The sequence below is a fragment of the Thrips palmi genome, unplaced genomic scaffold, assembly GCF_012932325.1.
Source record: "Thrips palmi isolate BJ-2018 unplaced genomic scaffold, TpBJ-2018v1 HiC_scaffold_1, whole genome shotgun sequence".
NCBI lineage: Eukaryota > Metazoa > Arthropoda > Insecta > Thysanoptera > Thripidae > Thrips > Thrips palmi.
This window is the reverse complement of record NW_023144620.1, coordinates 9,027,366-9,050,334: the sequence shown is the minus strand read 5'-3', so window position 1 is coordinate 9,050,334 and position 22,969 is coordinate 9,027,366. Positions and strand designations below refer to the sequence as shown.

The 22,969-nt window shown below is 58.9% G+C and overlaps 6 protein-coding genes across 9 annotated transcripts; 3 read left to right on the top strand and 3 right to left on the bottom strand.

Moving 5' to 3' along the window:
* Positions 1–710: 710 nt before the first annotated feature.
* Positions 711–1,523, bottom strand: LOC117644501 (adult-specific cuticular protein ACP-20-like). Its single transcript, XM_034384028.1, has 3 exons — positions 1,455–1,523; positions 1,168–1,380; positions 711–1,051 (listed from the first exon to the last, which is right to left on the bottom strand). Exons 1-3 carry the CDS (start codon positions 1,467–1,469, stop codon positions 818–820), a joined length of 462 nt encoding a protein of 153 aa, XP_034239919.1. The 5' UTR covers positions 1,470–1,523; the 3' UTR covers positions 711–817.
* On the bottom strand, positions 711–9,651 carry LOC117644509 (adult-specific cuticular protein ACP-20-like). 2 transcript variants are annotated; one of them, XM_034384049.1, is made up of 4 exons: positions 9,585–9,651; positions 9,223–9,369; positions 8,259–8,471; positions 711–838 (listed from the first exon to the last, which is right to left on the bottom strand). In XM_034384049.1, the coding sequence occupies exons 1-4, from the start codon at positions 9,597–9,599 to the stop codon at positions 818–820; spliced, it is 396 nt and encodes a 131-aa protein (XP_034239940.1). In that variant the 5' UTR covers positions 9,600–9,651; the 3' UTR covers positions 711–817. The 2 variants fall into 2 exon arrangements, with proteins under 2 accessions (XP_034239940.1, XP_034239930.1); XM_034384039.1 differs by lacking the exon at positions 711–838 and having other exon boundaries at positions 8,102–8,471.
* Positions 4,336–5,501, top strand: LOC117644521 (adult-specific cuticular protein ACP-20-like). Its single transcript, XM_034384061.1, has 3 exons — positions 4,336–4,398; positions 4,884–5,036; positions 5,126–5,501. Exons 1-3 carry the CDS (start codon positions 4,384–4,386, stop codon positions 5,360–5,362), a joined length of 405 nt encoding a protein of 134 aa, XP_034239952.1. The 5' UTR covers positions 4,336–4,383; the 3' UTR covers positions 5,363–5,501.
* LOC117644455 (cuticle protein 18.6-like) lies at positions 6,758–18,382 on the top strand. Of its 3 annotated transcripts, none has more exons than XM_034383979.1 (4): positions 6,758–6,805; positions 6,877–7,119; positions 7,480–7,692; positions 18,232–18,382. In XM_034383979.1, the coding sequence occupies exons 1-4, from the start codon at positions 6,788–6,790 to the stop codon at positions 18,265–18,267; spliced, it is 510 nt and encodes a 169-aa protein (XP_034239870.1). In that variant the 5' UTR covers positions 6,758–6,787; the 3' UTR covers positions 18,268–18,382. The 3 variants fall into 3 exon arrangements, with proteins under 3 accessions (XP_034239870.1, XP_034239862.1, XP_034239855.1); XM_034383971.1 differs by lacking the exons at positions 6,758–6,805; positions 6,877–7,119; positions 7,480–7,692 and adding exons at positions 13,974–14,006; positions 17,613–17,750; positions 17,787–17,942 and having other exon boundaries at positions 18,019–18,382; XM_034383964.1 differs by lacking the exons at positions 6,758–6,805; positions 6,877–7,119; positions 7,480–7,692 and adding exons at positions 13,974–14,006; positions 17,613–17,942 and having other exon boundaries at positions 18,019–18,382.
* LOC117644448 (extensin-like) lies at positions 10,762–11,682 on the bottom strand. Its single transcript, XM_034383950.1, has 3 exons — positions 11,647–11,682; positions 11,169–11,543; positions 10,762–11,098 (listed from the first exon to the last, which is right to left on the bottom strand). Exons 1-3 carry the CDS (start codon positions 11,659–11,661, stop codon positions 10,868–10,870), a joined length of 621 nt encoding a protein of 206 aa, XP_034239841.1. The 5' UTR covers positions 11,662–11,682; the 3' UTR covers positions 10,762–10,867.
* A 3,208-nt stretch (positions 18,383–21,590) lies between the features above and the next one.
* On the top strand, positions 21,591–22,834 carry LOC117644440 (larval cuticle protein A2B-like). The gene is made up of 3 exons (XM_034383937.1): positions 21,591–21,636; positions 21,963–22,223; positions 22,297–22,834. The coding sequence occupies exons 1-3, from the start codon at positions 21,634–21,636 to the stop codon at positions 22,675–22,677; spliced, it is 645 nt and encodes a 214-aa protein (XP_034239828.1). The 5' UTR covers positions 21,591–21,633; the 3' UTR covers positions 22,678–22,834.
* Positions 22,835–22,969: the final 135 nt, after the last annotated feature.

The window sequence follows — 22,969 nt, the reverse complement described above, 5'->3', positions numbered from 1 at the left end:
GATTGTCATACCCACAACACCGCAATAAAAGGCGTTGGTGGTTGAACCTAGCTCAGTGGTTCTCAACCTTGGGGTCGCGAAAAAATTTTGAGGGGTCGCGGTGGTTTCCCGGCTGGCCTACAGGCCGAGCACTGCTGGGAACATAAATTCGCGGAAACTGCGTAAAGTCGGCCCAAAACGCGAACGTTCTAAGGCATTTGTGACCATTTTGATCAACTTTGAGACAATACTGCTCCCAAACCAAGGCTGATAATTACACTCCGTAACAAAGGCATGCTAAAGGAAGGTCCAATGACCGAATGCCCGTTGAGAAAGTACTAAGGCCCGCCTCGGATCAGACGCAGTGGCTGCTTAAAGTCGGTCCAAAACACGATTTTTAAAGGCATTTTTGACGTTTTGATCAACTTTGAGGCAATACTGCTCCCAAACTAAGGCGGATAATCACACTCCGTAACAAAGGCATGCTAAAGGAAGGTCCAAAGACTAAATGCCCGTTGAGAAAGTAAGAAGGCCCGCCTCGGATCAGACGCAGTAGCTGCTTAAAGTCGGCCTAAAACACGATTTTTAAAGGCATTTTTGACGTTTTGATCAACTTTGAGACAATACTGGTCCTGAACTAAGGCGGAACTACATTCTCGGAGCACCGGGTCCAACAGAGACGCTCAGTTAGGCAATTCTCTCTCAAGAACAGTCCAATAAAGAGCACGACATAATGATGAATGGGATGCTTTATTAAAGATAATGAGATATGTACACGATGGGTATCACGATGTGGAGTGCAGTCTTAAGGGTGAGGGTTCGCAGCGCGGGGCGGCGTTCACAGGCCGTGCCCGTGCACCTCGGGGTGGATGGCGTGGCCGCTGTAGGACACGATGGCGTTGAAGCCGCCGTGCTTGCTGGCGGTGTAGTGGACGATGCGCTTCCTGCCGTCGGGCTGCAGCAGCGAGTACTCGCCCTTCACCACGTCGCCGTCGCGCTCCTCCTTGGCGTCCTTGTAGTCGCCGGTGTGCGAGTCCTCCACGCCGTACTTGTACTCGTACTTGGGGTGCGCCTGAGAAACAAAAGATTTTTTCACGAGTCACAACGGGTTTATTATTAAGTAATCACTTGATGAATCACACTGTGGGCTACCCCTGGACTTTTCTGTGAGTGAATGAACCAACTCACCAGGATGATGTGCTCCTCCTCGTGCTTGTAGCCGCCCTCCCCGCCACCAAGCTCCAGACCGCCCAGGCTGCCGTGGCCGAGCGAGTTGAGCAGGTTGACGCTGGCGTACGACTCCGCCACGCTGTGTCCGTGGCCGCCGCCGAGACCGCCGAGACTGAGTCCCCCGGGGTAGGCCGTCGCCGCGCACGCCGCCGCGCTCAGCACCAAGAGGACCTGCACGCAGAGGGCGGTGCTTCACCCCTACACTAGACCGCCTGCCTCGCGGCCTGCGACAATGCTGTACTTACTTTGTAGAGAGCCATGTCAACGCGCTGCTACTGCTGAGTCGCTGAGTTGCTGGGTGTGGACTGATGCTGTCTGTGGCACGTGCCAGTCCGCCCCACCGTTTTATACCTCGAGTAGTTTACATGGCCAGCCCACCGCGCCCCGCCCCGCCCCGCCGCGCTCCGCCCTGCCGGGCCTGCCCCCAGATGCCGTTGTTGTGCAAGGGGAGCGCTAAGCTCAGCCCCTTCAAGTTCAGGCATGGCCAGGCGCCAACTGGGCTGGCGAGGGCGAAGGGGACCGAAGGGGACGCACAAGCCCGGGAGTGACGGAGACGGCGCGAGGGTCTGACGGGCAGGTGCGACTCTCACGATTAGACCGCGACCGGCAGAGCGTCGTCACCGCCGTGCTCTCCTTTGCGCAGCGCCCGTTTTGACTTCAGCGGTTTATGGAAATGTCCTCGAATCGAACGGGCGGCAGATCCCCTCCACTGCCCTCCGTCGAGAGTTAGCTTCGATTCGAGAGTTAGCTTCGATACGAGAGTTAGCTTCGATTCGAGAGTTAGCTTCGATTCGAGAGTCTCTCCACTGGAGTTCGCCAGGGCTGCCATTTCGACAACGAGGAAGGCTCCACGCCGCTCCTCCCTCGCGCGGCGTGGCGCAGCACTACCAGTGTGGCCCTGCTCGTCCGACAGGGCGCGATACGGCGCTGCCAAGAGTCGCTTCGTCGCTCTGTCTCTCTCGCACTCGGGGGGCGTCCCGCAGGCGTGCGAGAGAGACAGAGCGACGGCTGCTGCTCGCTGGACAGCGCGGCATCAGCCTCCTCTCTGCGGGCATCGCGTCGCGTCATCGAGATGATGACTTACTTGTCCATGTCCGTGCCAACATTTCAATTCGCCGGGACGCCCGACGCAATCCGCAATGGTCACAGGCTAGAACTGAACTACATCGTTGTCATGTTGCTGGGTGCTCTGTAGCTGCTCTTGTCATGCTTGTTAAAAAAATCTTCGGCGTGTGTTGAGGCCGTGACTGAAAATTGCTTTCAAGCATTTCCCGCCCGGTTTGCGCGGTGCGTACATTGTTCTAAAAGAGGCGCCCGTGAAAGGCAAGGCGGTGCCGAAAGCGGAGCAAACCATCCAAATCATTCTCGCCATCGGCCTTGGGGCTTGCCGTGTCGGCACAATAGAACGCTCATGGGAAATGGTTTGCGTGCTGAGCGCAGCGCTGGCGGGGCGCTAACCACACGGCGCAGGGCTGCCAGGGCTGGACCGCGCCGAGCCGCCGGCATTGTCAACAAGCGCACCGATTTGGTAGCCCGACCGTAACGATAAGTAAATACCAGCAGGGTAATTTTTGTTGCATGCTGCACCGACCGCGCTCGGGGGCGGCCGCCACCTGGCCGCCGCCTGGCCACCGTCGTGCCGGGATTGCACTACCCTTGACACTCGGCCGAACAAAGGAAAAGCTCGTCGAACGGTGCGAGGGAGCGAGCACCCCGTCGTCCGCGACTTGAAGTAACGATGGCCGATTGGGAGAACGTTTCTTCAGTTTCCGACAGCCTTCTGCGCTGCATCCGATAGGAGAAGGAGGCAGCTGTGCGGCTCTACGAGGCACGCAAGGCCTCGGGGGGCAATGTCCCCATCCCACCGCGGCCTGAAAGCTAAGTAAAGGCCAAAACTTCGTCCCCGCAAGTAGGCAAAAAATGCAACTTTTGACCGCAAAGACCGCCTCTGGATCCGTCACGGGCCTCGGTGCAGCTCGGTGCAGCTTCTGCAGCAGGGATAGCACACCGTCAGAACGAGGGACGCGGCCAGCCGGCTGACGTCTCCGACGGTCTCCAAGTAGTCTCCCAGGCAGGAGGCGGCAGACACCCCGCCCGGTGGCCAAGTGGCACCCAGTGGTGCAGCAGCCGTGGTGAAAGAGCGCCGCAAACGGGCCAAACTGTGTTACACACACTGCCGTTGCCGCCCAGTCTCGCCCACGCCCTGTCTGTCTTCTGCGCACCGCTCTCTTTACGAAAATAAAACAAGAAAAAGAATTTGAAACGGTTTGGATCTGCTTGAAACTTGTGTCCTCTGTTGAACAATACCGAATTCGAGAAACACCTGTAACTCGAAAAAAAAATGTGTGGCAAATACAGATGGAATTTCGCACAGTCCCGCGATCGCTGTTCACAAAACTCCAAAGGTCGTTGCCCCTCGCATGCAAGGCGCTCGCGTATCTGGGTTTTGGGCGCCGCCTGGTAAAGACCAGAGTCCTGCTTTCCTCCTGCAGACTGATTCTGAGATTAGTCTTCGTCGCTCTGTCTCTCTCGCACCCGTCGGGCGTCCCGTGAGGGTGCGAGAGAGACAGAGCGACGAAAACGTACGAAAACGTCTCTCGGAATCAGTCCGCTGGGGGAAGAATAATTGGGAGTGCAAGTAGGCCGCTTCATGGCGAATACATGTGTTGATGTGGGCAGAGCGAGGCAGAGCGTTGCCCGGCGTTGCCCCACCCTCGGCCACTCAGCGCATTGGGGTAAACGAGGTCCCCGACGACGAGCCCGCTCGCGCGCCGCGCCGGCCGGCCTGCTGATTTGGCGCGGGGCCGATTTAAAGACTCTGATTTGGCACCGGCGCGAAGCTCGCGAAGCAACAGCAGCCAGGGGGACACTCACACACGGCCGCGCTCACACACGCGCGTACCTCAAACACACGCACGCTCACTCACACACTGCCACAATGGAGCGATGCCCATTGGTGCGGGCCATCGCCGGGCCCCCAGGCCGGGGGCGCTGGCTCCGAGCTGGCCGCCCTGCAGTGGGTGGTGGCGTGGTGGCGCCTGGGGGGAGCTTGGGCCCGCCTGGGCCCGCTTGGCCCGGCCGGGGTATAAAAGCCGTGCTCGGTGGGCCGTACCTTTGTGTGCTGTGTGCTCTCGGTTCGTGCAGCTCAACCGACTGGAACCCCCTTCGTTCGAGATGGCGTCCTGCAAGGTGTGTGCTGTGCACAGTGGGCCGCCAGACCATCGCCGGCGGCCATCCGTTTTGAGTTCCAGAGTCGCTAAACAGGGCGAACCATAGCGTGTGACCCCACCATCGGATTCCTCGTTTGGAGAGCAATCCATTGGTGGGGTCACACGTTCGGTTCGAGTCCTGTTTAGCGACTCTGGAGCTCCAATCGCGTCCGGGATTTCGACCGCCTCCACCGGTCTTCTGGCCCACTGTGCTGTGTGCGTCAGCGTTCCAGTGCTCCAGCCCGCCTCGCCAAAAAAGGATAATCAGTGTACATCGGCGGCCCACTGCCTTATGGCCACGCCGGCGGGAACCGGTGGCCAGGGGGTCGTGCCGTGGATACCGAGTGCTTCCGTTTCCTGTGACAGTGGCTGCGTTGTTGTCGTCCTTTTTTTGCAGCCGTGGCATCGCGAAACCAATCGAAACGGAAAGAGTAACCGGTGCACTTTCATTGACTCCTCCTCCAGATCGCGGTGCTCGTCCTGGCCTTCGCGGGAGCGGTGCTGGCCTACCCCGGCGGCCACGCCGAGTCGTACGCCTCAGTCATCCAGCACTCCGTGCCCATCGCCATCCACCACGAGCCCGTCAAGCACGAAGAGCACCACGAGCACATCATCCTGGTGAGAGAGTTGTTTGCGAAGAGATTCTGGCGGTTCCAACTTGGAGTTTGCCGACCGGAAGCATTATTTACCTAACTCTTATTTTTCAGGCGCACCCCAAGTACGACTTCAAGTACGGCGTGGAGGACCACCACACCGGCGACCACAAGGACGCCAAGGAGGAGCGCGACGGCGACGTGGTGAAGGGCGAGTACTCCCTGCTGCAGCCCGACGGCAGGAAGCGCATCGTCCACTACACGTCCAGCAAGCACGGCGGCTTCAACGCCATCGTGTCCTACAGTGGCCACGCCATCCACCCCGAGGTGCATAGCCATGGCCACTACTAGGCGGTCCAGCATGCAGCCAACCTCGTCGCCAAAGTCATCCCCATCACCAGCATCTCCATTCATCACTCCATCATCATCGTCGTGTATATAAAGAAGCTACTGTCGATAAATCTAAATAAAGACTGATCAAGAAATGCAATTTGGCGCTCATCACTAAGTCACTACCCCCTCCGCACCTCTTTAAAAAAAATTGAAAAGCCACTAAAGACGCAACATTTTTACTTTTTTCGGACGAAAAGTGTTGCCTACTTTTGAGCGGTTTGCACAACTTGTTTTCTCCCTGTGACATGCACGGAACATTTCTATCCCACGCATTACGTAAAACCGAAGAGAGGACACAAACGGGGCACTAGTCTCACAGTCACAGGCCGATCTGGAGTAGGCAAGAGGAAGGCCGTCTTGGTGAGTTTCGTGGCAGTCCTGCGTCCAAAAGCGGAGAAACCCTCTTACAGTGAGGCAGTCATGTGCGGCGAGTTCCGTTGCCGCTGCCTACCGGACGCACCGGTTCCCATTGGTTCCCTTTGGTTCTCCAGCCAATTAGCAGTGTGGGGCCCTTCCGCCTGGAAGCGACAGGGTTTTGTCACCCGACCCGTCAAAGGACTCTATAACTGTCTAGGGAAGCCCGCGCAGTTAGGGCACTTTTATGTTTCGTCAGAACAGGTCGCGTCCACACTCGAACACGAGACGTGATGTCATTGGCTGCAGGGCACAACAGTGTATCGTCGCTGTCTGTGGCTCTGTCCTGGTCGCTTGGCAGTTGGTCTTGAGGGCGTAAGTCAAAGTGGGACCGCAGAAGAAAGGGTTAACTCCGATCAGACCGATAAGGCGCAAAGCAGCAAATTTATCCTATTCACAGAGGTAAAGTGTTGTTCTTTGCCTATCGTTCGGGCGGCTATCTAGACGTCAGGTGGAGCGGGTGAAGCCCTCCCGCCCCCTCTGGATCGCCGCACTTGACTGCGACGGTCCAGCAGTGATGGTGACTTACGCTTGCCGGTGGCCGCCATCCATGGCAGAGCAGCCGAAGTGGAGGCAACGCTTGCTTGCGTGAGCGACACGCGAAGCGCGGGCGACGTATTCACTTACACCCATTCAGACTCATGAATTCAAAATGTGCGGTTTGTTTTTCCAGGACGCGACTCTGTCCGGCGGCTCCAGGAGCGAGGTGGCCGGCTGGAGCGGGCTGGAGTCGCTCCGGACGCAGCCGGCCCGCGATCCCAGCACGATCTAACTGAGTGGCCGGCCGGCCCCTTCGCGGTTCAACTTGATACGTTTGACGGTGTTAACCGCAGCCCTTGCGCCACACGCGCGCTGCCGCAGCGCTGGAGGGGTGCCGATATCGCACCCTTTAGTCCGTATAAATCGCAGTGATGGCCGACAATCGGCATCAGTCCGCAGCCCGAGCAGCCCGAGCAGCACGACAGCACCATGACGAGCGTCAACAAGGTAGGTCGGCATCGCCGCGTCGTTTCGGTTTGCCTGCTGCCGTGACTCGACGCCGCGCTGCTTCTGTCCAGGTCGTCATCGCCGAGGTGGCGTTGGTGGTGCTGCTGTCGTTGTCCGGCAGGGCGCTGTGCCGGCCCAGCCTGCAGCACGCCAAGCCGGCCACCTCGTACTCGTACTTTAGCATGGCGCTGCCGCACCACCGCGCCGCCGAGCCCGTCTACGTGTCGCACCACGCCCTGCACCGCGCCCTGCACCACGCCGTCGACGAGCACGACGACGAGGAGGCGTACCACCACGAGGAGCCCGTCGTCATCGTAAGTACCGCCAGAAAATCATCCTTGTGGGTGCGAGTGTTTAGTATTGGCGTTAGTTGTCGGTAACGTTGTGTGTGTGCGGCCGTGAATGTGTGTGCGTGAGTGTGAGTGTGCATCGGGGTGAAAGTGGCCCAGTGCCGATCCTTCCGGCCGCTCTGCCGATAGCGTCGGACACGTCCTTGGGACACGTCCCCGAGCGCATCACTGACCTAATGTAGGAAGCGTAGCGTCCGGCACGAAAACCAGGTTCACAGCCCGGCCTGCCTAGGGCCTGCCGCTAGGGCCCGGGGAACGACCAGTGCCGCCGTTTGGTCTTTTAGCGCGAGCGTCGACTCGACTAATGCATTTCACTCTTCTCAGGCGCACCCCAAGTACGAGTACAAGTACGGCGTGGAGGACCACCACACTGGCGACTACAAGGACGCCAAGGAGGAGCGCGACGGCGACGTGGTGAAGGGCGAGTACTCGCTGCTGCAGCCCGACGGCAGGAAGCGGACCGTCCACTACACCGCCAGCAAGCACGGCGGCTTCAACGCCATCGTGTCCTACAGCGGCCACGCCATCCACCCCGAGGTGCTCCACGGCCACCACGAGGCGCGCGGCTACAAGGAGGACTACTAGAAGGCCTGCGTCACGGACCAGCCTGTTCATCTGCCATACTTTGTTTTCACCAAATAGACTGAATTTTCGTCCCATTATTATTTGTGAAGTTTGATTTCGAGCCCCCGTCTCCCAAGCCATTTATTTCCACTCGACATCCAATGTGTCAGCCTCTGAGTAGCAGAAATTTTTTGACCAAATTGTTTCTGCTGGACAAGTTATAGTTTATGTTGCTTTGATTTACAAAGCGTTCCGTTCGTAAAGCTGCAGTGAGTATTTATGTTGCATGCAAATCAAAATGTTGTTTTTTTATAGGTGGGTGGTGTTGGTAAGTGGGCGGTGGGTGCACTGAAAGAACTCGGCAGCATGTATTTGATCACAGCAGGTTTATTCGATGGCTTATATACAAAGGTGACGACATGATTGGGGGAGCGAGTGATGGAGGATAATCGATGAAGATGAGTGGATGAGGTAGTCTTTGGAGTGGTTGCGCACCGCCGCGCCGCTCAGTAGCCGCCCTCGTGGTGGCTGTGGTGCACCTCGGGGTGGATGGCGTGGCCGCTGTAGGACACGATGGCGTTGAAGCCGCCGTGCTTGCTGGCGGTGTAGTGCACAATGCGCTTCCTGCCGTCGGGCTGCAGCAGGGAGTACTCGCCCTTCACCACGTCGCCGTCGCGCTCCTCCTTGGCGTCCTTGTGGTCGCCGGTGTGGTGGTCCTCCACGCCGTACTTGAACTCGTACTTGGGGTGCGACTGGGGAAACAGAGGGCAGATTAGGCCAGCGCGTTGAGCAAGTTCCCCGTGGCTCGGCCACCGGGCCTTGCCACTTCCGTCCGCCGTACACCGCTCGTTTTCCGCCACTCTCGCCCCGCCGGACTTCCATGCGAGTTGCCGGCCAAATGAAGATTGCGGGCCGAAAGGTGTCGGAGGTGCAGCGGAGCGCGTGCGGTAAAAGAGAGGGGGGAGGGTCGCCGCGGGGCGCCGGACCCGGCAGGCGCAGGCAGCGTGGCGTCCGAGGAGATGCTATCGCCTATGCAGATGGCCCAGTGGTCCGCTGTGGCCAGGGGGCGTGGCCGTCAAGATGTGGCAGTATATGGTCCTCAACCGCCTGCAAGTGCAATCTCCTGGCTCGGCTCGACCAACGGCCCAAATAAAGCAGCTTGCAATATTCCAAGAGTTTCGACACTCTTTACTCATTTTGGTCTTCATCAGATCTTTAGATTGAAAACCATACTGCTGAAGGCTGCTCCAAGATATTGTGGTGAAGACTTTTTTCGATACTACAGGAGAAATTAGGCACATTATGTAAAAAAAAGTACAACGAATAAAATGTATATTACAAAGTGAACTGCAGCACACCACCATGGAATTTCCACCATAATACTGATAAACTAATAATATTCACCACCATGGACTTTAGAGAGAACTGCCACAAAGGAATAGTGAATCATATCTCCAAAAAATTTCATAGAAAATTTCTGCTGTGGCACAGGATTGTACTTACGTGGTGGTACTCCTCGTGGTGGCCACCCTCGGAGCCGCCGCCGTGGTAGCCGGTGTCCAGGAGGTTGAAGCTGGCGTAGGACTCGGCGTGGTGGCCCCCTGGCATGGCCAGGGCGACGGCTGCCAGGACAGTCAGGGCGAGAGCGACCTGAAGCAGACAACAGGACGGTCACTGGCTGAAGTCCTGTCCAGGACTTCAGGATATCCCTGGATATCCAGAGTTCAGAATCACAAGAATCGCGAGCAGTCACACGACAAAATTAAACTCAGAAGTCGGGCTGAGCGTCACTCGAAAACGGCACTGACACACCGAAGTTCAAACACACACACTCGCGATCACCGCCTCGGCGCACAAGTTCACACCTTGAGGAATGCCATCTTTGCGGGGGAGGTGCTGCCGAGCTGGTCCTCTGAAAGCTGAGAAGAGCGAACGAAACACTGTGCTCACATGGTGCCAAACATAGGCTTATATACGTGAGCAGTCGGAGGCGCCGGCCCCGCCCCGCCCCGGCAGCTGGCCAGCCCCACCGCCCCTCCGGAGCCCCCGCGGCCCCCGCGGCCCCCGCGGCCGCCTCGGCGCCAGAAGCCCAGTTCAGTCCTTGTGCAAGTCCTGCGGTGTCCGGCGGCGCCAATAACAAAAGGCCCCCTTCTCCGACCGCAGCGCTATCGGCCGCCCCCGCCGCCCCCACGACGCCCCCGCCGCCCCCACACCGACCCCACACCACCCCCGTACCCCTACCAAGGTCCCGCGCTCCATAACCAACACCTCGGATTATTGTTATGACTTCAGGAACCCCCGACCGGCGGACCGGCCCCGCCGATGCATCTTTCAGTGCACGTGTGCGTGTGCGTTCGACTTTGCATCGAGAGCGGCACGCGGATAAGTCCGAACTGCTGCCCCACTTCTTGCAGGCACAGAGCAATAGTGCAACCGCTAAATAGGGTGGTGATAAAAAATAGAACGCTGCCTGCTTATTGTGCTGTCTGCTAATACGTTGCTGAGCGTCGAAGACGCTGCAGACATTTTGCAGACCTACCTATCCCCTTACCCCTCTCACGAATCGAATTTTTCCCGTTTTCCCGCGTGGATGAAACGAAAAGAGATTCCATTAAATTTTACGATGAGTTGTCTCCTTTTGCTGTGCGTTTCCGAAATCGGTTCTGTCCCCACTGTGTTGCAGACCAGCCTTGACAAAAACATGACATTGCGTGGTGCCGAGTCATTTTCGGTGACAGCGCGATGTCAAACAAGCGCATTAATTTGGCCTTCTGAGAGGTGGTAATCGTTGCTTGCAGCGTTTTGTTCTCGCCTCCTTTCCGGTGGCCCGGACCGCACCGGACCCAGACCTTGCGGGCGAGAAAGCGCGGGCAGCGCGGGCCTCCGCCGCTTTTTGCTCCAGCCCACGGACAATTACCTGCCCAGAGGAAGCTGGCCGACCGAACAAAGTATTGCCTTTTCCACGATTTGCAGCCAGCCTGGGCCAGCTGCGTCGATATTGTTCTGACTCACGATACACCAATTCAGGCCAAAACCCAAGGCTTAGATGCATTATTAACTTTATTTACTGTCTAATGAGGTATTTACAATGCATTTGCAGTCTTTCAATTGAGATGGTTTGACTCAGGCCGAGTTCCGACGATGGCGTCTAGTACTTCTTGGCGACCTCGGGGTGGACGGCGTGGCCGCTGTAGGACACCACGGCGTTGAAGCCGCCGTGCTTGCTGGCGGTGTAGTGCACGATGCGCTTCCTGCCGTCGGGCTGCAGCAGCGAGTACTCGCCCTTCACCACGTCGCCGTCGCGCTCCTCAGCCTGGTCCTTGATGTCGCCGGTGTGGGAGTCGTGAACGCCGTACTTGAAGGCGTACTTGGGGTGGGCCTGGAAGACAAATTTCTTAGTTATGGACCCCGCTGAGCTGCAACGACCCCGATTGAACCCTGTTACTTACATAGTGTTCCGGTTCGTGCTTGTAGACGGGCTCGTGCTTGTAGACGGGAGCCTCGTGCTTGATGTACACTGGCTCGGGCTGCTTGTACTCGTGCTTGATGTACACGGGTTCGGGCTGCTTGTACTCGTGCTTGATGTACACGGGTTCAGGCTGCTTGTACTCGTGCTTGATGTACACGGGCTCGGGCTGCTTGTACTCGTGCCTGATGTACACAGGCTCGGGCTGCTTGTACTCGTGCTTGTAGACGGGCACCTCGTGCTTGATGGACGTGATCTGGTTGACGGATGCGTAGGACTGCGCGTGTCCGTAGCTGGTCTGGTGCTTCTCGTACTGCGCCAGCGCTGCTCCAAGCAGTGCCGCTAGTACGAAGAGGACCTAGAGGTGGAGCGGGAAAAAACAGTAGAATTCGTTAAAAACTTACTGAATGAAGAACAAAATTCCGGTTCAAATCCAAGAAAGCGAGCACTGGTCACTGCACCTTGCTGATCTCCATCTCGGCGAGTTTGAGGAATACTGTGCCTGGCTGGGGGTCGACGAGAGTTTATATATGAGCGGGCAATACTGTCGAGACGCCCCCAGAGTAGCTGGACTCCGGTCGGGGCAGGTCGGGTCGGGACAGCCGATGGGAGGGGAGGGGGTCGAGGGGGCTCACTTTACCGACATGTTTTGACAAACTCGTGCACTCTGCACACTTCGTGCGCATTTTAACGGCCATCCAAAACAGTGAACGCAAAATACCTGAAGACGACGGCCTTCTTCGCCTCGCCAGCGCAGGAACTTGAAAACAATTACAATAAAAGTATATTTCTGAAGACGAACTATTTAACAGGAGGTAAGTAGGGAGCCTGTTAAATAAAGTCGAGAGCAAATAAAAAGTCCACGGATTTTTAGTCACTCCCCGAAGCCATTTCAATTGCATCAACTTATTCAACGCCTCCCAGCCAATAATAGGAGGTAGTTACACGGGCTCGGCTGGGAAGAAGTCGAGCAACATTTCGAAAAACGGTGCCAAGCTTGAAATCGCTCGATCTAAATGAGCCATTTCCATACTCGACGGACTTGGCAAATTGTCCGTTAGCAGGGATCGCCGGCACAAAGAGTTTTCTTTGCTTTGCAGCTGACTGGGTGACTTGTACTTGTTTGTGCCAGGGCGTTTTGATTCACGGCTCGCAGTCCCTTGCGTTATTGGCAGGTGTGGAGTGAATCGCTACTTTCGATGCACTGGCCGGACCGGCGTATCTCCCACGTTTCGCGCAGGACTTACGCCGTTCTAGCCACCGACTCCCCAGTGGGGCGGGGCGGCTGGGGCCTACACTCTGAATACACGATGTGGGCCAGGTACCTTTCGCCTTCAAAGCTTCGAAACGAACAGCAAAGTAGGTCCCGTTAAAAATAGACTTGACTATATTTTGATACCAAACGTGAACGTCTTCCTTGCGAGTGCGCGTGAAGTTTGGTTTAAGTTTCAGAAAGAGTAAAAGTGTCCCGAACCCAGGGACAACGACAGGGACCACTACTTGACCCAAATTCGAAAACCGGTGCAGCGTTTACAACTATTTCGCTCATTAGCCATTCGTGTGTGGCGGTGCGGCGTTTTGTGGGGTCGTTTTATTGGCCACTGCTTTGGCGGGTCCAAGCCGCGTATGACTGAGCGCGTGCGATCAGGCCCGGGCCGGGCCGGGCCGGGCCGAGCCGAGCAGGGACCAGCAAGGCGCGCAACGGTCGTAAACAGTCAGAAGCTAAATAGTGTGGACTGCATCGGCGGGGCTACGCCGCTGCGACGGGCGGGGTTGTTGCTCTCATTCGAGGCAGCCAAGTGGCCGCGGTGTGTGAGGGGACAATAATTAGCCGTGCAAACGGCGTGCGTGGAACATTGTGGCGCTTTGGGCCGACGACTCGGCCGTGCCGGTGGGGCGCCAAGGGGAACGGCCGTAACAAGGGGGGCACCTTACTACTCGCGGGGTTCCTCGTTTTCGGCCGGCGGCAGTGAGAGGCGCGGCGAGCGGTGCTCGTGGAGAGGCGCGCCGCGGACGGCATCCTTCCGGTGCTGGCCGCCATGGCCCCGCCCCCAAGCAGGCCGTCGCCAAGCGGCCACCCTTTTCAAAACAGCAAGACTCTGCTGTTTTAGTTGCGTCGTGTGACCGCCACTTGACGCGACACCAAGCGGCCCGCACCCGTTCTCCTCGGCGACTTTGTGTCTCCATTCCGAGCGTAGCAGTGCCAAAAGCAACAGGTGCACTTTGGGGTCGTTCCAACGCGTTGCTTATTCGCAGCACCCGGATCGGGTTACCGAGATCTCAGGATCATGCTCGCTCGGCCACCGGATTGAAACGTCTATAGACTCATACTGGTGACTTTCTTCAGCACAGAAACGGCGCAATGTGTCAGTCACTGAAAGTCAAAGTTCCTGGTTCAAATCGTAAAAAAAACAGAGCTCTTTTTTCGGCATTTTTTCTCCTGCTTGATCTGACGAGAACGACAAACGGTCGCTACTCGTGTTGCAGCTGCCATTCCACACGCACCTAATGAAGCAGCTGAGGCTGGCCGAGGCTGGCACGCGTCGACGGCGAGGTGCAGCGAGGTGGGGGGCGGCCACACCCACGGCCACACCTCCCTGCCAGCTGACTGGGGGCTCGCCACCCCGCCTTGGCGTGGCTTGGCGCCACGCGAGGGTTTTCCCGTCTCTCTCGCACTCACAGCCGAGGGTCTCCCCGTCTCTCTCGGAGCCGAAACGGTTTGCGCAGCAAAAGGGGTGTGGGCCTATATATGGGACCGTCGCGGTCCACGGCATCACAGTCCGTCCGCATCCCCCAAAGCAGCAACATGCAGTCAGCAAAGGTACGCAGAGCAGGTGGACACACCATGGGGCAGCCAGTTCGAACCGGGTTCACCCACTCGACTTAAGTTCAAACGAAGGCCCGATTTTCTTTTCAGGGTCCCTAAATAATGTGACTCGAACTGAACGTGTGACCCCACCAGTGGATTGCTGTCCGAATGACGAATCCATCGGTGGGGTCACTCGCTCAGTTCGAGTCCTGTTTAGCGACTCTGGAGCTCAAAACGCGTTCAGATTATTTTTCGTCCGTGTTATTTTTTTTGTGTCCAAGTTTATGTGGCCCCTTTCGCGGGCCCCTTACCGAAAAGCGCGCTTCCCCTCGCACTGGACACGGCCATTAGCTGCCGCGCATCGCGGCGCCCCGGGAAGGGCCCGCGGAAAGGGCCGCGCAGATTGTATGCAAATGGCGCCCTTCTCTCCGCCCTTGTTTCTCCGGCGTGGCGTGTGACGTCACCGCGTGACGCTCCGGCCGGCTCAAGCCTGGCACGCCCTCCGCGGGGCGCCGCCTCGGCGCCGCCGGCTTCGGGGTTCCGGGCGGTGAGGACGGCGGCGCGACCTTGAGATCAGCTGCAGCGCCGAGCGGGCCCTCTCGCCGCCACGCGCCGCCACGCCCCTCCAGTGGCGTGCCCCGAGTGGGGCACCAGTGAGAGTGAGTGGGGCTCCACGCGCTCGGCCGACCGTTCCGCCGGGCGGCCCGCCGTCTGTCCAGCGCGCGGCCACCGCGTTGCGGCCGTTGCGGCAGGTTAGGGGTTACGTCCTCATCCTTCCTGCCGGGAACGGGAACGGGACGGAACGGGACGGGACCGCGGATGCGACGCGCTCGCCAGTTTCGGGAGCGCGGTTCGGGTCCGCAGCCACTTTGCATTTCCCATCAGGAGAGAGATAAGCAGGACCCTTTTATCGCCGTGGCCGTTTTATGTTTTTCTGAAAATTTGATGCGCCCTGCCACGCTCTGCCGCCTTGCCCCTGGTCTCCATGTCTAGCGGGTCGTCGGAATGCGCTCCGCCTCGCGTGCGCAGTGTGCGCAGCGGCCGGCGTGGCCGGCCGCGGCTGAGGCGTCTTTGTGGGTCGCGGTTTGCGCGCCGCCCGCAGGCTGATTCCGAGAGTCGCTTTCGTCGCTCTGTCTCCCTCGCACTCATGGGGCGTCCCCTCGAGGTGCGAGGGAGACAGAGCGACGAAAACGACTCAGTCTGCCGCCGCCACAAACTTGAATAAGCTTACGATCGATCGCCGGTTGCAATGCGTGGGCGTTGCAACGCTGCAGTGCCGCGGTCCGAACCTCTCTCGCGGGATTCTCGAAAAAGCGTCCGACCCGTTCGAACCATCGCCCCATCACCGAGTATCAGTGGCGGACCCAAACCCTGCCTGAGGGAAGAACTTGGTAGCACTTTTTTGTCTGCCTGTCTTATTGGGCCAAAGGGAGGTAAATAATTGCCCTTAAGACCCCCTCCCGCTGGACCCGCGCCTGTCAAGTACAGACACTCGCTTTACACCCCCAGGGTCGTGCAATATTTTATTTTCTCGAGGCAAATGCGGGTGAGCGGACGACAAGCTTGTAAGCGCCGCGGCTGTGAAATCTGTCAACACCAAACTGAATGACTTATGCGTCTTTCTCAGCTCGGCGCCGTCCGCTGCGGCCGCGGCCCGGTGGCCCGGCGGGTTCTGATAGTGCTCCGCCTGCGCGGCGCGCGGCGCGAACTTGCAAAACACCGCCGCCTTCGCTCGATCTAGTTCCAAGTGTGGTACATTTTTAATGGCCCCCTCTACAGTTACCGTAAATAAAAACCCATCTCGGAGGGATTTTTCCCTCGCCCCGCCCCCCTGTCACGTCGACGCGTGATTTAGAGGGCGGTGTTGCACCCCGCGCCGCGCGCCGCTCGCCCGGTGGACTCGAGGACCGCGATGCGATGTCGCGTCGCGGAGAGCTGCCAACTGCCCGCCGCTAATCGATGACTCAATCCGATCCATCACCGCGGACAAATCGCGGGAATATTTACCTAGCGGGCAACAGTGTTGCTGGGTGTTGCCACAACAAAAAAAAAAACATTTTTTGTGATTTTACTCCAATAATCGGGTGCGCTGTGTTGCCTTGGCGTGGCAGGCCGGACACAAAACCGAGCCGACTAACCTCCACGACGTTGCGGCGTGCCGGGGAAGGCGGGAAACATTGCAGGTTGCAGACTCGCGCAGTTGCAGCACTCGCTCAGCGCCTCGGCGCCTGGGCTGCGCCGTTTGCACGCCACTTCTCAACGTTTCGCTACTTCAGAGCCGATGCACGCACCAATCTAACCATTTTTCAATGTCCTTTTAACACTTTTTTGAAAAAAAAATCGAGTAAAAGCTAGATGACACCTTTATGTGTCTTGTATTGGTTTGCGTATGTTCTGGAGTAGTAAACGTATCATCTGCTAAAAAAATAATTAGCTGTGGATTTTGGCGGGCCCACAAGTACCATAAAATCTGAGAAACCTGTCGTACAGCCAAAATTTCTTTCCCGTTTTTCGATTCGTCTTTTCTGCTTTTTCTCAACGAGTGCATGTCCCTTTTAAAAAGGATCGGCGTCCAGTCAGTAATAGTGAGGCGGCGCGTCAGGTTTCGCCATCTGCTCTGATTTGCCGGGCGGACGGCCGACACTGCCGACAGCCGCACCCACCGCGCTGCACTGTAATGCTGCAGTGTAGTGGCGCGTGCTGGGCAGTGCTGGGCAGTGCTGCGCCACCCTACAAGGCGACGTCGTCCTCCTGCCTCAAGCTGCACTTTTTGCACCCCAGTCGCTCGCATGATTCGATTAGGGTCGTCCTCGGGGCGGCGAGAGGCCTTGCAGTGGTGCACCAGTGGAGGCGGTCGAGATCCCGAACGCGTTTTGAGCTCCATAGTCGCTAAATGTGGCTGGAACCGAACGCGGGGCCCCACCAGTGGATTGCTCTCCGAACGGGGAATCCATTGGTGGGGTCACACGCTCAGTTCGAGTCCTGTTTAGTGACTCTGGAGCTCAAATTGCGATCACAGTTTTGGCCGACGGCGCCGGTCTTCTGGCCCACTGTGCAGTGGGTTTGGGAGCAGCCCAGGGTGCTGTAGGGTGCTGGGGCCCGCTCAGGCCTCGGAGTGTGGCCCACAGGCTGTCTGGCTGGCTGGCTGCCGGCGGGGCGGCAGTGCCCTACTGGTGGCGCCTGGAAGGCAGGCAGCCCATCTGGCAGGCGCGCCGCGGCGGCAGTCTGCGGCCCAGGCGCGTACTACGCCGCCCTGCGGACTACCTGCTGTCGCCGCTCTGTCTCTCTCGCACCTGCACGGAACGCCCTATGTGTGCGAGAGAGAAACGACGAAAACTGTCGGCATCACTCTGCTGCAGCACTGCTCGCTACTTGTCATGCTAATGACTCGACGTGTTTGCTTTATTTGCTGTGGGACTCGTTTCGAAAGGCGCGCGGGAGGGGGCGATCGTGAAACGACTTGCAAACGGTGTCCCTCGTCTAGGTGCACCTGCTGGCCGGGCTCCAGGCTTCGGACTCCACCCCACCCCACCCCACCCCACCTCGCCCCGCCGGCGCGCGCCGCACCTCCAGACACACCCAGCACCTGACTGACCGCTCCTTGCGGTGGTGTTCCAGGTCGCCGTCGTGATGCTGGCGGTGCTCGCCGTTGCGGCCGCCCAGTACGGCCACCACGGCCACGCCGAGTCGTACGCCTCCGTGAACCAGCTGTCCTCTGAGAAGCACGAGGAGTACAAGCACGCCGAGCCCGTGTACATCAAGCACGAGTACAAGCAGCCCGAGCCCGTGTACATCAAGCACGAGTACAAGCAGCCCGAGCCCGTGTACATCAAGCACGAGTACAAGCAGCCCGAGCCTGTGTACATCAAGCACGAGGTGCCCGTCAAGCACGAGTACAAGCACGCCGAGCCTGAGTACAAGCACGAGGAGGTGGAGGTCGACTACCACGTAAGTGAGCCGTTGAAGCGGATGCCCTAGAAAAATGTAAGATGTGCGTTAAATTGTGTTGCCGTTGTTTTTACAGTCGCACCCCAAGTACGAGTTCAAGTACGGCGTGGAGGACCACCACACCGGCGACAACAAGGACCAGAAGGAGGAGCGCGACGGCGACGTGGTGAAGGGCGAGTACTCCCTGCTGCAGCCCGACGGCAGGAAGCGCATCGTCCACTACACCGCCAGCAAGCACGGCGGCTTCAACGCCATCGTGTCCTACAGCGGCCACGCCATCCACCCCGAGGTGAAGAAGGCCGAGCCCGTGCACGGCCACTACTGAGGACGCCGCCGCCCTCCCATGTTCCTCTCATCATCATCTGTAATTTCTCGCGTTCATTGTGTAAATACCTCACCACTACCTCATCAGATTTAAGAATAAAGTCGAACTAAGGAAAGCTATGCCGTATACGTATTAAACTTCCCATTCACACTGCGTGGCGGGGCTCCGCATGCAGCAATGAGGTTGTTCTGTGTTTGAAAACAGTTAGTTTTCCCGCATGTTTTTTGATGGCGTTAATCTTGGGAAGAAGAAATGCCCTGAGACAGGATAAATGCTCTAAAGCAGGATGAATGCTCGCTTTGAGATTAGGGTGGAGAAGTGGAAATTGATAAAAAGAAGCCGAAACGCTGGCGGGGACACACCTTTTTTTTCGACACAGTAAAGCCTGATGCGAGGCACTCACACATTTGTGTGGTCACTTAATGTTTCTTCCCACGGTGTACGGAGCCATTTTTTTCACTGCACCAGTCGGTCCAGGGTCCAGTCCGGCGGGGTAATATCGAATTCACTCTATTGGCGCTGGTGGCGCTGGTGGGGCGGGCTCCATCTAAGGGACCGGCTTACATCTTAAAGTCTTTCCGCGGCCTTGGCATAATGCAGTTACGTCTAGTGGTGTGTGCGCTGCGGCACTGCACTGGCCACACGCTTCCCGTGGTGACTCTGGAAAGAAGTGGTGGAACTGGGTCTGAAAGTCACCGTCGCCTGCCGACGAGCGGTTTGGCCGGCCGCGCCCCGCCCCGCCCCGCCCCGCCCCGCCCCGCCCCGCCCCACCCCACGCCGCGAGGAGGTGAAGCTAGGCGTGACACTGGCCTCCTGTGGGCCGGTAAGTGGAACGCCGATTGAACGACATTCTCGCGTTTATGTTCGGAACTAAACGCGCCCGTTTTAGCGCGCCAAAGTGACAACTCCGGGATTTCATGTTACTGGACGACATGGTCATGGTCGCGCTTTGCACCTGTGATACTCTCCAAAAAGTGAATTAAAATTTGATCTTCTTGAAGAAGCAGTGCTTCCTTGGCAACCAGCTAGCGAATTCCGTCTGAAGCAGCGACTCAAAGATGGGCCCATGGACCTTTATGGACGGATGTAACTCTAATTCTTGACTCTTTGCAAACTCTAAATCCTCCAAATCAGATTAGGATCAAACACATGATACCACTCAAGGATTCCTCGTTTGAAGGGGAACCTATTGGTGGTATCAATTGTTTGATAAGTTCGTTGATGTCACGTAGATCTTTCACGCTTTTGTAGGGGTGGTTCCATTTATACCCGGCGGTCGGGGGGTTAATTGACTCTCCAGTTACGAAAATGTCACCAGGCCCACCACGCGTCGCCAGGCACAAAAGCGCGCGCACAGAGATCGATCGATAAGAATTGGAGCGTAATTGTGGGGCTGCCGTAAAAGGGTGGCAAGACTGCGAGCACGGCCACGGCAGTGCCACGGCAGTACACCGCAGGAGCAGTAGAAGATTTTTCAAAACGGACGGCGGGAAAAAAGTCGGGATGACTCACACACACCATTGACCTTTGAGTGCGCCGCCCTGCAGTGTGGTGGTCCACCGGTCGCTCCGCACCGCTCCGCCGCTGTCCGGCCGACGCCAAGTCCGTCCAAGTTACGACCAAAGCGCGACGCCGCCGAGCCCGGCGACCTGGAGACTCATTCCGAGAGTCGTTTACGTCGCTCTGTCTCTCTCGCACCCATGGGGCGTCCCGTAGAGGTGCGAGAGAGACAGAGCGATGAAACTTCTCTCGGAATCAGTCAACTGGACCGTTGGCCTGGTAATACCAAGGCCTCGTCGCACTAATGTAAGGTGTAAGCAGCACCGCGACTTACTTGCCCATTTTCATTCGCTCCTCGGCGGGTGTAGAGCAAGCCGCGGGCCCCGCGCGCCCGCCCCCGGCGACGCGGGAGACCTTGCTACAAAGAGAGCACCGGAGGGGAAAGAAACGACAGAAAGAAAGACAGAAAGCAGTTTGCTTGTAAGCCGCCCGCCGTTCGGCCCGTTGGCGAGGTACTTGTCTGGCGGCTGGAAATTCCAGGAATGTGAGCTCGCGTCTGTCCAGCCGGGAGGGGGGGGGGCGTCGACGGGGTGTCCGTCGTCGTCCCCCAGGACGACCCCGTGACTTTTGCAGCTGTCCAGCCCACTGCCGAGGCGTTATCACAGTGTTTTGCCCTCGCCGCGGTGTTCGGAATGGTTCGGAATGGTTCGGAAACCGCTCGGGACGTCCCTCGTGTCTACACCACCGGGAGCTCCACACAGCACACGCGTCAAGGCGGACTTATCACTTCTTTATAGTGCAGCGAGTTACGACTTCCAAAGCAGCCATAACCGGCAGATGACATTGCACTGTTTTCTGCCCGACTGGCTGCAGTGTTGCGCCGTTGCACCTTTTACAGCGTGCCCGCCTCGTGTCGCGCTCGCGGCAGCGCCGGCAGCCTGCCCCGCCTCGCCACTTTAGAAGAATAATCATCAACTAATAATGACAACAATCACGACCATAACGCCGACTCTGAAGAGACAGCTGCACGTGCCTCTGGGCATTCCACCCCTCCCGGTCTCACGGCGCACCGACCGGGCCGCGTTCACAAAGAAAACACTGCCGTTTTGGTATTCATCATTGCCCGATTTGCCTCGCTGACTTACAGTGGCGGGACCAGTTGGCCGTCCCGGTCCGTCCCGGTCCAGGCCGCCCTGTCCCACGCGTCCGCGCGATGCCCACTCGTTTTGTTTCGGAGAAATGGCGATGAAAGATTCATGACTTCGCAGAGACGCCCGTCGACGGGGCGACGGGGCGACGCAGTGCGATGCAGTGCGATGCAGAGCGCCTCCCCCTCCCGGGGCGTGTCGCGGCCCCCTCCAGCGGGTCAGTTCCGAACGCTGTTCTCGTCGCTCTGTCTCTGTCGCACGCGTGCGGCGTTCCGTAGGGGTGCGAGAGAGACAGGGCGCTGAGTGCGCCGTTCGGAACCTAGCTGCTGTCCGGTCCGGCCCGGCCGGCCCCCTCGCTCCCCTGGGGCCCGGGGCCGCCCCCTCGGCTCTCGCCGACCCGCCCCGCGACCCCGGCGTCGTTCGCGAGCGCGCAAGGTCCCAGTGGGGGTCCTACGCAGTCCTGGGGGCACCGCGCCGCCACGCGCCGCCACGCGCCGCCACGCACCGCACTGGACGACGGTCAAAGGGGAAGGGGGCGCGAGCCGCGCGAGCACCGGCCGCGGAGGGCGACGGCGCGAGAAGGGGGCGGCCGGGGGCGGCCGGGGGCGGCGAGGGGGCCGAATCATATCCATATATATAAGGCCGGTGGGGCACGCTGGGATAAGTAGTGATCGAACAGCTTCCACCGCCACCACCACGTGGACCTACCTCCGTAGCCATGGTGAGTCCCGGTGGCAGCCTGACGGCGACCTCCACGTCGAGCAACGTGGCCGCCGTCCGGGCCGCCCCGCCACGCACGCCAGTGTTACCGGACTGCCTAACGCTGTAGGCGCTCTCGGAGCGCCTGACGAAGAGCGGGTAGGCAACCCGCTTGGGAGCGCGTGTTACGGGACTGTCTACGCTGCAGGGGCTCTCTCATAGCGCCCGACGAAGAGCGGGTAGGCAACCCGCCACGCACACCAGTGTTACGGGACTGCCTACGCTGCAGGGGCTTCAGTGCCGCCATGTACAGTTGTTCGCGTCCACTACAAGGTGCCTCTCTTGCAGATGTTCCTGGTTGTCCTCCTCGCGGCGGCGTGCTCGGCGACCCCCATCGGGGAGTACGGCGGCGGCCTCTCCCTGGGTGGCTACGGCGGCGGCCTTAGTCTCGGCGGCCACGGCGGCGCCAGCTCGTACGCGTCCATCAGCTCCCCCGTGGCCATCAGCCACGCTCCCGTGTACAGCCAGGCCCCCGTGTACAGCCAGGCCCCCGTCTACAGCCACGCTCCCGTCTACAGCGCGCCCGTGTACGCCAAGGCGGAGCCCATCGTGAGTAACAAGGATCGATTTGCTCATTTAAGAATCGTTCGGAGCTGCGCGTCACAACCACTCCTTCCCGCAGGCGCACCCCAAGTACGAGTTCGCGTACGGCGTCAAGGACGGCCACACCGGTGACATCAAGGACCAGAAGGAGGTCCGCGACGGCGGCGTGGTCAAGGGCGAGTACTCCCTGATCCAGCCCGACGGCACCAAGCGCACCGTGCACTACACCGCCGACGACCACAACGGCTTCAACGCCGTCGTCTCCATCAGCGGCCACGCCGTGCACCCGCAGGTGGTCCAGAAGGTGGTGGCCGCCCCCGTGGTCCACGCCGCGCCCATCGTCCACTCGGCTCCCGTCGTGAGCCTCGGCCACGGCGGCTACGGCAGCGCGTCGTCGTACTCGTCCATCTCCTCGCTGGGCGGCCATGGCGGCCTCTCCCTCGGCCACAGCGCGTACTAGAGACGCCCCCAGTCATCGTGCGCGGCCAGGACGCCGTCGGCGCCCCGCACCGGCAGGGCTGCTGACGCACGTCCGCCGCGCACACCCCATCGTCGACGATCACGTGTACATAGCTCCGCTCCCGCACTGAAATAAATTTATTAATTATTTATAGAAATTCCCGCTTGTCACTGTCCCAATCACATCCCGACCACCAGCGCCACCACGGCAAACAGGAAAAACGCTTTCCCATTTGCGCGTCATGCGTCACACCGAAGTGCGCGGTCGAAGTCCTCATTTGCGCGTACTTGAT

Bases quoted from the DNA above. Each gene is read 5' to 3' on its own strand.
- LOC117644455 (XM_034383964.1), top strand. The intron at 17,943-18,018 runs GTAAGTGAGCCG...TTGTTTTTACAG, and splicing joins AGGTGGAGGTCGACTACCAC to TCGCACCCCAAGTACGAGTT.
- LOC117644521 (XM_034384061.1), top strand. The intron at 5,037-5,125 runs GTGAGAGAGTTG...CTTATTTTTCAG, and splicing joins ACCACGAGCACATCATCCTG to GCGCACCCCAAGTACGACTT.
- LOC117644501 (XM_034384028.1), bottom strand. The intron at 1,052-1,167 runs GTGAGTTGGTTC...TTTGTTTCTCAG, and splicing joins AGGAGGAGCACATCATCCTG to GCGCACCCCAAGTACGAGTA.
- LOC117644440 (XM_034383937.1), top strand. The intron at 22,224-22,296 runs GTGAGTAACAAG...TCCTTCCCGCAG, and splicing joins ACGCCAAGGCGGAGCCCATC to GCGCACCCCAAGTACGAGTT.
- LOC117644448 (XM_034383950.1), bottom strand. The intron at 11,099-11,168 runs GTAAGTAACAGG...TTTGTCTTCCAG, and splicing joins AGCACGAACCGGAACACTAT to GCCCACCCCAAGTACGCCTT.
- LOC117644509 (XM_034384039.1), bottom strand. The intron at 8,472-9,222 runs GTAAGTACAATC...CTGTTTCCCCAG, and splicing joins ACCACGAGGAGTACCACCAC to TCGCACCCCAAGTACGAGTT.